Below are 12,288 nucleotides of genomic sequence, written 5' to 3' on the forward strand. Positions count from 1 at the left end.
CTGTGAAGTAGGGCCCGGGTACATATTCTCTTTACAGGGTAGAGCCCCTCTGAGTGTTTCCATCACCCTCCTCCCAGCCCCCAAGTCGTGGTCGGCGATTCTAGTGCACTGACCTTGAGTCACGTGTCCAGCAGCTTGGCCTTCCAGGCTGGGGGTGTCTCCAATGCCTGCTTCCTCAGCTGCTTTATGTCAGCAAATGAAGAAGACAGAAGCAAAGACAGTTACTGTTTGCCAGAAACAAAGCTCTTTGCATTTTCTGGTATTTTCCCAAGAACATTCAGGAACGGCACATCTTTATGAGTACCAAGGGGTTGCCCCCCTGGCTCTTTGCAAATATTATTGCTGGGGATGGGGATGAAAGCAGGTTACTCAGTGAACCCCACCGCACCCACACACCTTCCACGTGACCCTGATCCTGTAGGAAAGACCTTCTCCACAGTGGGTCCCGAGTGCCCCGCTCAACCAAGACACACAGGATGGGTGAGGTCAGAGAGGCAGTCTGCTGCTCAGCCACTGATGCCGGAACCATGTCTGAGCGGCCAGTGCGCTCCCGGCCCCATCCAGGGCTCCGGGGGCGCCGAGGGTACAAGGAAGCACTAGTTGTCTGGGGCCGTGAGTCATATCCAGGCTGGGGTTCACAACCATCGTTTACTTAACCTCTCTGCGCCTGTTTGCTCATCTAGACCCCCAGGTGATGATACCCGCTTGTCTCGTAGGACGGTAGTGAGGGTTAGTATGAGAATTTGTGTGACTGTGTTTAGCTATGTGCTGGGAGTTTGGAAGGTGCCCCGAAGCTGTTCAGTTTCTTGTCTCCACACTGCTGGGCGAACCCCTCTAACCACATGCTAGGAGTAGGTGCCACCTGGTTAGAAGGAGGCAGTGGTGCCAGCGGGCAGCTTTTAGGGCATCTTGGGCTCCTGCTCAGGGAGCCACAGCTCACTCTGAATGAAGAAGACCACATCTTCAACAGCACCAAAATCAGTAAGCTTTACTGCAGTGCCAATTTCTGCACCATGAAGACCCAGGACATTGCTCCGGGACAACACATATAACCATGCAGAAGAAAGAGTCTATAAAGCACGTTGGCCACTCGTTGACACGCGCTTGCCTCGTGACCCCAGAAGAACCAACCTGCCCCAATGGACAGGAACAGAGAAGCCACCACCCCAAAGAAATGCCTACAAGTTGCTGGCTGGGCCACCAGGCTCTTCTCCCCATCCTGCAATGTTTAAGATTTTGCACCTACAACAGAAATGCCAAGTTACCAGCATGGGCCCACGCTGGAGAGCATGGATGAGGGAAAAGAAGATTCTCGAGGTCGCTGGACAGCTGCATGGTGGCCTTATAAACACCTAGCCCATGGGCTGTCACAGAACAGCTGTAGTGAGGGTGGGAGGGGGCTGGCAGCGGGCTCCCCATCTGCCAGATCATAAACACGATCACCCTCTGGGCCCCACCAGCTGACACTGTGCCACCCGCGAGTTCAAACGGTGACAGCTCCAAGTCACTTGACAACAGCGAACTGTCCAGGAGACACAGCTCTAAACACAGATTTGGTCTGAGTTTCTGACGAGGCTGTGGTAGAAAGGCTCAGAGTGACAGCAAGTCCAGCTGAGTGGCACGGAGTCCTGGAGACTGAGAACAGGAAGGGGCACATGGGGATGTCACCACTGCTGGGGTGCTGGGAAGTTACTGCACTCTCACAGGCCAGTGCAGGGTTGAATATCCTGGCCCTGGAGCATGTCAGAAATTGAAGGCTGCTGATAACTTTGATACCCGCTCCCCCCCCCACCAAGTTCCCAGCAAGGACGGTGGTGCTCCAAGAAGCCAAAGGGGGCAGGTCGGGTGTGTGACTGTGGCTGGGCCATCATGTTACTCCCCGGCCTCTCTCTATCCCTGAAGCCCCCAGAGGCAGGGGCTCCCATCCCGGCAAGGCAGGGATTCCTGCAGTGGGGTGGCCATACTGCACCCCCAAATGGACCTCAAAGGAGAAGTTTCATCAGCGTGCCAGGATACAGCAACTGTGACACACCAAAGCAAGGACTGAACTAGGGTACACATCATCCAAGACGATAGCTGGAAAAAAAGTCCCCCAAATCTGAAGCCTCCCTACCTCGATGAGGATGTAGAGGGTAGAGAGGGGGCCTTGGGAGTGTGGAGGACATCTACACGGCCACCTCCCATCTCAGTCCATTGGAAGGGTTCAAGGCACCACTCAGAGACACTTGGTGTGTGTCCCCTGTGGTTACAACATGGCGGACTGTTGCCAGAATCCCACCTGGGAAAACCAGGAGAGATGGGCTGTCCCTGCTTTGGGGGCAGAGCGAAGGGACGTGGCTGCAGCCCATGCGGTCAGTCTACACACCCCAAGTTTGCTTGGCAAAGAATGTCCGTGTGTCTCCCACAGACCCAACACAAGCCCAGGGCAGTAGTCATGTGGCAACACCTTGGACCATGGCCGGTAGGCCAGCAACAGAAGCCAGGCAACCCAGCACAAGGAAGGCTGGAGGAGGATCTTCAGATTCCAAGGCGCCGAGGAGAGCGAAGTGTCTGCTGGAAGCTAGTGTGGAGCAGGGACCTGCAGGGGGAGAACTGGGATGGAGGGGCTGGAAGAGCTCCAAACAGGTGCCCATGAGAGAGTCAGCTTTAAACACGGCCGAGCGTGTGAAGCTGGCCCACAGTAGTGCCAATCCAGGATGAATTTTCCTGCCGCCCATCTCCCCTGCCTCCCTAGCCCCAGAGGGGAGGGCTGCAACCCCAAATGAGCTTGGGCTACTGCAACGAACCGGACCTGCTACCCCGCACTCGAGGACTGCGTTTTGCAACTGAGGAGACCACAGTACTTTGATTACCTAGGAGTGATGAGGAAGTCAAGAGCAGGCTACGGTTTTCACCCTGGGAGGGGAAGGGCTCCCCCACTGAGTAAGCTGTATCGGGACGGGGGAGACAAAAATCAGGGTATCCAAGCCCTGACCCCATGAGTCATTCCACGGCCTTCAAACGACCTTCACTGCCCAGGACGCGGCCCCGCCTCTCTCCATTTCAAAACACCAACCACCAAAGCAGAAACCACTTTGAGGAGTCGGGGGCTGCTGGACCTCCGCGTGGGCGTTCTCCACAAACAGCTCCGAGAAAAGGCTGCCGTTTCCCAAATGGCTGCCGTGAGCACTGTCTTTAGGGAGGAAGGGAGACTCCTGTCTGGGGACCTTTCCCCCACTCCCCATTGCTGGCGAAGTCCCGTCCAGAAGGCTTCTGCCTGTCTTGCTGATCACCCTCCAAATCACGCCAACAGCTGAATCTTCACGTAAGCCCAAAGAGGAGGCTGAGAAGGGGATGACAGCAAGCTCTCTGGGCCGAGCTGGCCACTTCCTAAGGACAGGGGCAGCACTGAGGGCCACTGGTGGCCCTGAGGTCACTACTATTTCTGGTGGGTGCTGTGACGGAGCTACTCCCATCACCTGTGTTAACAGGACAGTCTAGTCACGCCTGTTCTATGCAAACACATTTGAAAGAACAGCCCTAGAAATGGATGTTAGATCACCTTGCTGAACTGCTTGGGGGCTGTTCCATTAAGATCCTCCAAAGGTGTGGGTCAGTCATCTGGCCCTGCCACACACGTGGGTGCCCCTGGGGGTAGACTGCCCACTAGGAGGTGACTCTATCACTGGGCGGAGTCCCGGCAGGAGGGGGGACCGAGCTCAGGGGTGAGGAAGGCAGAATCTGCCACAGGTCTGCCTCAGAAGCCCTGGCAGAGAGCCCTGAGCTGACGTGGTGGCTGAGATGGGAGAGGAGAAGCTGGAAGGATTCCAGAAGGTCCTCTGTCCTCCGAGAGGCTGGCAGGCAGCCACAGAAGCAACAGGGCATTAAGGCACCAAGCTCAGAATAACCCAAGATGCCCAGAAGCCGGCATCCACCCATGTGGCTGCCTCGCTCAAGGAGAGCCTCACCCCTGTTCACACCCACTCCTCCAAGCAGGGCAGCCGGGCACGCGGCAAGGGTCTCTTCCACCCCGCCATGGGAGTCACCCTCACCTGTGGCTCCTTCTGGGATCTCCGTGTGGGGCTGAGCGGCCACCTGCTCGCCGGGGGCTCCCTCATCCACTAAGGGTGCGGTCACGTCTGAAAACCGAGAGTCGCCTTAGGGGGGCTAGGATGAGCCAGGCCAAGCCCCTCACCTTATTTCTAGTGTGGGAGCAGGCAGGGGCGGGGAGGCAGGAGGGGACTCAGCGGCATGCAAACAGCAACACCACAAAGCAGGGCCCAGAGCCGTGCTCCTGCCTGATGTCTCCCGCAGGAAGCACATTCGTATCCTGCTTGGTGGCACTGGCTCATGAGACATCCAGGCCATCTGCTGGGGACAGTCCCCATATAAACACTGCAGCAAGAGAGACTGCTGGGGGTGGGCCCAGGTGCTTTTAAAGAAGGCAGGTTGAAAATCAGATGATCGCTGTGAGGCTTTGAGCAAGACCTTTGTCCTCAGGGTCTCAGTTTCCTCATCTGCAAAATGGGAGTATCATTGCCAGGTGACCTGCAAGTTCTCTCCCAGCTCCAAGCCCCCTGTCCTCTGAGCCCATGACTGATGGTTGGAAGCACAGACTCCCCAGGGCCGGGGCGGGGGGGCAACGAACAGGCTGGTCCTGTTCAGAGTTGGGTGCTTGACAACAGTCCTTGACAACAGATGGTCCACCTTCAGAGCAGAGGCCAGAGGTAAAAACCCACCAGCAGGAATGGCTGTCAGCCTCTCGTCAGGGTGAACACTTCCAAATCAGCAGTCCTCCCCGAGCACCGGCCTGGCACACTCCCAGGCTGTTGCAGGCAGACATAAGGAGTTGTCAGCTTTGAAAGCTTTCCAAGAGCCTGAGTCAGTTTAGTCGAATGGAACCCATTTTAATTACGGTCATCTCGGGAGCAGCAGAGCCGCCTGGCAAAGCCCACCCCTAGCAGAACCCCTCTCCTCGTGGGGTGGGAGTGGAAGTTCTCGGGGCCCACACATGTACAGGATCCAAAGGGCAGCAAGATTTGGCTGGAAGATTCTTCCAGAATAATGTTGATGGGAGTGCTGAAAACCATGATTTGGGAGGCTGCCATGAAGTCTGGCGTTAGGCTTTGAGGACCTTCGCAGGGCGGTAGCAACTTGCAAAACTGTCCTAACAAGATCAGCGGGAAATGTCTTGCATCACCAGCTCTAAGAAGAAGAGCAAAGAGCGCTAGGCCTTGGGTATTCTCCTCACTAGGGTGAGAACCACGGAGGGGAGGGGCACGCCCACTTTCTCTCCTACAAATGCACCCTTATACCAAGCAACTGGCAGGCACTTTCTGAATTCATTCAAAAGTGGACACTTGGGGAGATGCTGGGCCAGGTTCTCATCCTGTGACAGCCTCCAAAGTCATGGGCAGGGCCAGGAGAAGTGCTGAGAAGCCTCTTGGGGGATGGATGGAGAGCTAGAAGGGCAGATACCACCGACTGGTTACTCAAAAGCCATCCTCAATGCCCCTCTCCCTTGGTTTCTCCTAATGAGTCGGAAAGCAAGATGCTCCACGTTCTGGCCTCCCGCTTATAGCCGGGGAAGCCATGAAACTCAGCTCTGGCCAGTGAGACTTAAGTGGGAATCAGCTAACTGGGGCTTGTCGGAAAACTCTTGCTTTCCTAATAAAAAGGGAACACATTTGGTTTCAGGGCCCTTTTGGCCACTTTGCTTTGCTACTTTCTTCCTGCTCTGAAGGCAGATGTAATGCTTGGAAGTGCAGCAGCCATCTTGTCACCGTGAAGCAACAATCCAACTCTTCAGGACGGCAGCAGGTAAAGACAGAAGAGCACGGATGACCCTGGGGACCTGCTGCCCTCCAGGTGTCTTATTATGTGAGACACAGAAACCTCTTCATATCTATGCTGCAGCTAGTTGGGTTTTCCATGATCTGAAATCAAATGCAGTCTCGATGGACATGCACAGGAAGTAAGAGCAGGTGGTCAAAGGTTAGAAGATGTGCTGGAACTAACACCCTGGCTAAGGTCCAGAGGAGCTGGACCAAGCCCAGAGCCCAAGAAATGAAGGATGCTAAACCAGACCAGTCCCAACGTGTGAGCTTGGAGATGTGCACTGAGCCGGTCCCTTCCTCAGCCCAGTGGCTGCTCTGGGACCTGGTGGCTCCTGAGAGAAGAGCAAGGTGGGTGGGGGCTTCTGAAGGAGTGCGGGAAGGACAATCAACATGGATCAGGGGCTTTGTGGAGCTGAGCTCAGGCCCCGCTTTGCCACAGATCCCGGCCTCTGCAAGTGCGGCCGCCTCAAAGCGCACAGACGACGGTGCCCAAATCTGGCCCTGGTGAGCAAGGCATCAAAGCAGGGCTTGGCTCCCGCCAAATTCCGGGGCCCAAGCGCATCCTGCAAAGCATCGGACAAGCATGTCTCTCAGCCGGAGGGAGAGGCGGCAGCAAACGCAGCCAGGAAGGGTGGCACGCAGGGCTGAAAGCACGGCTAAGCGCAGGCTGGAGGCATGGAGCGGCTGTCTGAATGAAGCAATGAGAGGAGGGCCCACCTTCGGCCGTCGGCGTGCTCTTAGCATCAGAGGTTTCAGAGCCCGGTTCCTCAGATCCGTCATCAGCGGGGGTCTGCAGGGGAGATTCTGGAACATACACAAGGAGCCCCTCAGAACGGCGGCCTCTCCCCACCCCTCCTTTTGGCTTCAGGAGGAAATGGGGAGCAGTGTCTTTCTGAAAAATCCCCCAGCGTGGAACCCAGATGGATGGGACGTGGCCACATGATAAATTCACCAGAGGGACCCATCCCACCCCCATCCCAATACAACCGTGTCCCCGCACCAGGGTCATAAGGGAAAGATGCGCGTTCCTGGGCGAGAAGAGAAACTGCCTTTTAATCAGCTGGAGGTTTCAAAGGAGGCAAGGGCTCTTATATTGACAAAAGGGCGGCTGATACGTAGAGCCAAGCCGCAAATAAACCCGCTGCTGTGTCTTTCCTGACGGAGAGGTTCATGGGAGATCACTACCACCCATCGATGACAAGTAGACACCTAGAAAAACACTCCGATCCAACTCGTTCCTCTGAAAAGGCATGAGCTCAGGGCTGACACCGTGCCTTCCAACAGGACTTCCGGCTGTGTGTCTGGACTCGACTCAGCTCCTTTCACAGAAAGAGCTCCAAGCACTGACCGACAGGACCGAAGTCACACCTGAAATGTCAGCCACGGTTACCTACAAGAAAACTGTCCTTTCAGTATCCAAGCCAAGGAGGCTCTGGTGGGCTCCGGGAAAGCCACTCCACCCAGGGTGGGGCAGCCTTGGAGACGGTTTCAGGACAGGGTCTGGAAGGGCTGGTTTGTGCATGAAGAGAAAAGGCAAGTCGTGTTCAACTGCACTGGGAGATCACACCCCCTTTGCTAAAATGCCGGCACTGGGTACCCAGCCCTGGGGGCGACCATCCGGCCAAAAGAAGGGTTCATTCTAAACAAATTCCCAGCACACACACAGCAGCCTGGTCCCCGGGCTTGCAAAAACCTGGGAACTGTCTTAAGAAGGCTTTGGACAAATGGTGAGGAAGCATATGCAGACTGTCTTCTGGGTTTACTAACCAGCCTTGACTGTCCGAGCACAGGAGCATAAGGCACGAGAGTGCCCCAAGCATGCTTGTCCCCGGAACAGCCCCTCCCCTGCTCAGTCCAAGCCTGCGGTCCTCACCATTTGCATTAGCCTTGGTACATTTCTTGGAGGGAGGGAAAGAAAGAGGAAGAAGCCTCTTCTGAATGTCTTATCTGAATGGTCTAAGAAGTTAACCCATTAACACCTTTTAATTCCTTAGGGTGCATTATTCTATCAGTTAACTACCTGTCCCCTCCCCCATCTGGCAGCTCTTGGCTGTATCCAGTCCTTGTCCAACTGGGAGCATCCAGGTAAATACTCTTCGTTCTAGTATTTTACATGTGGCTTCTTGTTATTATTCAAAATAGTCTGTCACTTACCTAAAATGTTGCTAGTAAAGTGACACCTTCTGCCAAGTCATACCGCTCATTCTCCATATAAAAATAACTCATTCTAAATCCTTAGAAGCAAGAATAAATTTGAGGAGAACTTTGGAAATCTCTTAAGTATCACTTGCTTTCTTGGGAAGTATATCCTTTGGGTAAGTAATCTACAAATGTTTTCCTCTCACAGCAGTGACAAAAAGGTTAGCAACTTAAATTTTGCATATATATATATGATATATATACATCATATATATGTTTTAGCATAGATCTTCTGACCATGTTTTATGTTAAAGAATTGAGTGATTTTTAGGAAACATACTTAGTTTTTTTTGACGTATAAGAAAAAGGGACTTTTTATGCATTTTTTATTATGTTCAGTGGTAGACATCATTAGTTTTTGATGTAGTGTTCAATGATTCATTAGTTACATATAACACCCAGTGCTCATCACGACACGTGTGCTCCTTAACACCCAGTACCCTGTTACCCCCTCCCCTCTGAAACCTCCAGTCTGTTTCCCAGGGTCCATAGTCTCTCATGGTTCATCTCCGAGGAAACATACTTTAGACGACTCTGAGACACAAAAGAACTTGGTAAACTTGTCCTAACTACAAATTGAATTTCATTTCCCCTCCAAAAAGTAGGAAGGGTAAAAACCACTTTTCCTCCTAGGCTTTTTTTTTTTTTAATGGAATTTTTATGTGAGAGCAGTTTTAGATTTACAGAAAACTTGCAAAGATACTCCAGGGAATAGACCCCATACCCAGCTTCCCCAATTATTAACATCCTACATTATTATGGTACATTCTTTGCAACACTGTATATATTTTAAATTTAATTTTTAAAGCAGCCTACTCTAAATAGAGCACAATTCATACGGGACAGAATTCAGTACGTGGGATTTTAAGTTGGATTTCACCCATGAGGGGTTCCCAGGGGACCTGGCTGTGTGACAAGGGGTAAAACGGACAACAAGGAGCTGAGCAGCCCGTGACTTGGAGAGGGAACCCTGCCTGTCATCTGTCAACCAGGGAAAGTAATACCTGCCCTCAGCACTTACTGGGAGCACTGCCTGAGACACTGGTGCTTAAGGCCTTGGCAATCCTAGAGTTCTACAAAAGTGCCCGAATTACCATTTTAAGGAAGCTCCCTTACAAGCAGGGTGGCCACAGACTTGATTACCCAAATCGGAACTCCTGAGTGTGGAAGCAGCAATGGAGATCATGACACAGAACAGACTTGCGCGGGGATGTGTGGGCTCAGGTCCTCAGAGAAGGAGCTCTTAGGGCCCCAGTCAGGGGGTCAGGGGGTCAGGGAACGAGGCAAACTCTGGCCCCCACCCCAAGCTGCCTCACCCAGGGAGGGCTGCTGGGAGAAAGCTGGGATGCCACTAACCTTTGGGATTGAGGTCCTGGGGGCCACCACCCCTCTCATTCCACATGCTTGGGGTCAGGGTGGGAAGAGAAAAGGGGAAGGGGCTGTAGAGGGAGGGGGTGGGGGGGGGAGACAACAGGAGAAAGAAAAACAGGGTGGGAAGAGAAAGAGGGAAGGAGGAAAAGGAGAACGTGGGAGAGGAGGAGACAGTGGGGACAAAGGGGGGAAGGGAGCGAGCAGGACTGAAAGGAGAAAGCAGATTTCCTCACGGCCCTCCATGGGAGCCTGACCTTAGCAACTCCGGGTGGAACTGGGCTATGGCCTGGGAGAGGTCAGAACGCACATTTTTTTCGCCACCATTTGGAGCCTGACATCAGGAGGGCAGGTCTGGCCCCCTGGGACACTTGGCTGGCTGGCATGGATACTTCCCCCATTCCCCTCCTCTAGCACCTGGGGCTGGGAGGCCCTAAGAAGGCCAGAGGGCAGCCTCTGAGTTCCCCAAGATAACGTACCCACTCTACCTTCACCTCGTCCAGCCGGGAGCCCACTTGTCTGATCCCCGGGTTCCTCTGACCCCTATGACCTCTGCTTAAACAGAGACAAAAGTCGCCTTTGGAACCAGGCCCACGAGAAGTCCTGCAAGTAGGGATTATTGCTCCTTCCCCAACCCAGGTGACCCCACCTCCTGCAGGGAACATTCCTGGACAGATGCACCCAGAAGAGGATGCCTTCCATCTTGGAGCTCTGCCACTTCCAGCCACTACTCCATACCCCAGGCTGCAAAGTGTTTTTTATTATTTTTAGCATTAACGGAGAACAAACAGCAGTTTGTTCTGTCTCCTTAGAAATGGGTCTGGAGGGCAGGGACGGAACCCTTACACTGGGGCGGCTTGGAGCTGCTGGCAGAGGACCGCATCCGAAGCAGGAAAGAGGGCGTGGTGTTCTCCACGGGCCTCCCCGACTCCGTGGTCAGTGAAATGAAACACACGGGTTTGGCAGGGGAGAGGAGGGGGCCCAGACAATTTGGCCCAAAGACTGTATTAGAATATTTACAGGTTTTGAGGATGCAGCTTGTTAGCACAGGTACAGCAGGAATCCCAGAGCTGACCGACTCTTGCTGAAACAGGGCCCAGACAGGCTCTTACGTAAGGAGGACGCACACATTACATCCAGAGCCAAGTATTCTGATGCTAATGCGTGCAGCTGTTTAAAGATGGATCGATGTGGCTGAAGACTCAAGCGAGCACCCCGTTCTCATCAGACAGCCCCCCAGCAACCTCTGGCAGGCTGCCGTACACACATGCGTCAGACTCTCCTTTGGAAAGGTACCTTCTCAAAGAGCCTCACATTTTGAGTTCTCTTGGCCCTTTCAAATTCGGAGGCTTCACTCTGTTGACAAGCCAACAGAAGTACTTAAAATTCCTTTCAGAATCTTGACGCGCACCTCCGGCCAGCCCTTCCCAGAGCGAGGCCAGCCCTTCCCAGAGCGAGCCCCTGGGCCTGCTGTACTGGCAAGCCTGTGCACTCACCTTTCAGGCCGTGGTCCACGTCCCCCTCGTGGTCTTGCAGCAGGGTGTAGCCCCCCTGAGAGGGGAGATCCTTCCTCTCCCCCATCCCGTACGTCCCAGCATGATCTTCCGTCGCGGTGAACTCCTGGCGGGGCTCAGCCATCCTGGGTCAAGGCCCACCTGGGGAAGGGAGATGGGAGGATGAGCTGAGGGACCTAAGCTCAGGGTGCGGGGTGGGGTAGGGAGAGAAGTGCCACCTCCCCGGGTTATAGCAGACAGCTCTCTGCCTCCCTATCGCCTCCCCATGGGATGCCCAACCTCATCCGACGTGCCCTGTTCACCTGTATGTGCACTTTAATTCACCTGTATCACCTCCATTCCTACTCAAAACCACCAGGTGGCCAGGTCCAGCGGGCCTGACTTGTTCGGCCCCAGCACTCTTTCCATTTCATCAAAATAGAAAATGCTGCTGACTCGTAGCTTGATTTTTTAAAATTTTTAAAGGAAAGGGTAAGCCCAAACAGGAGAGGGAAGGCATCAGCAGGTAAGGAGAATGAAGCACAGAGAAGCAAATGTGATCTTTCCATCCCAAGACAACAGCAAAGCAAAACTGACTCTTGACCCAAATGTCCTGACAAACCCCCAGCTCTGAGTGGGATCATGACCTGAGCCGAAGGCTTAACCGACTGAGCCACCCAGGCGTCCCTTAAGATTTTTATTTCTTACCCTTTAAAAATCTCAGCTCTGTTTTGATTTATTTTCCATGTATTCACTTGATTTATTATACAGTTACATAAGTATACATAATAAATACACACGTCAATGTAAGTATATGTAAATAAATATATGTAATAAATACATATTTCTTATTTTACATGTATTTGTTTACATCGTTACAGTGTTTTGTTATTTTTACTTTTAATTTTGCCCCAGACTCATGTCAGCTTTTCATTTAATTCATATTTTAACTTGAGACCATTTTAGACTTACACAAGAGTTGTAAAAGTAGCCCAGAGGACCATTTTGTTATTTCTAACCTTTTGAAATCCCTTTCAAATATATTTGCCTAGGTTATCCTTCTATCTTTCTGACCTATTACATTGCGCTTGTTTTCTTTTCATTTTTCCTTCTTATAATTGTATCTTCTGTAATTTTTCATAATTTTAACCTAAATTTAGTCTTTATTTTCACTTTTAAAATTTGTGTTGCCATTTCCCCTTCTTTAGTTGCTTTCATGTTCTTTCTTTTATTCCAATTGTTTGCCTTCTTTGCTTTAAATCTCTACTTTTCCTTTATAATTCGTTAATAGTTAGGCCCTTATTCTGTTTCCATTTCGTGGAGTGTTTTCAGTGGAGCGGCACCCCGGAGTGGAGGTGAGGGTGAGTTGCCAAAGGGAGAGCTGATAACACAAACTGGAGAGGACAGAGGCC

At 52.6% G+C, this 12,288-nt stretch overlaps 1 protein-coding gene across 26 annotated transcripts in view; it reads right to left on the reverse strand.

The window, feature by feature from the left end:
• The window catches only part of MAPT (microtubule associated protein tau), a 96,607-nt gene that overhangs the window by 36,384 nt on the left and 47,935 nt on the right, over positions 1–12,288 (reverse strand). For 10 of the 26 annotated variants that reach the window (XM_087854253.1, XM_087854257.1, XM_087854247.1 and 7 more), the window contains 4 exons: positions 10,880–11,038; positions 6,534–6,620; positions 4,032–4,118; positions 114–182 (listed from right to left, as the gene is read on the reverse strand). In XM_087854253.1, the coding sequence (XP_087710379.1) occupies positions 114–182; positions 4,032–4,118; positions 6,534–6,620; positions 10,880–11,021 (385 nt within the window). In that variant the 5' untranslated portion in view covers positions 11,022–11,038. The remainder of the gene's footprint in view (positions 1–113; positions 183–4,031; positions 4,119–6,533; positions 6,621–10,879; positions 11,039–12,288) is intronic. The other 16 variants (XM_087854251.1, XM_087854264.1, XM_087854265.1 and 13 more) reach the window with 4 other exon arrangements.

This window comes from Ursus americanus, chromosome 23 (genome assembly GCF_024610735.1).
Source record: "Ursus americanus isolate L20-20 chromosome 23, mUrsAme1.1.p, whole genome shotgun sequence".
Taxonomy (NCBI): domain Eukaryota; kingdom Metazoa; phylum Chordata; class Mammalia; order Carnivora; family Ursidae; genus Ursus; species Ursus americanus.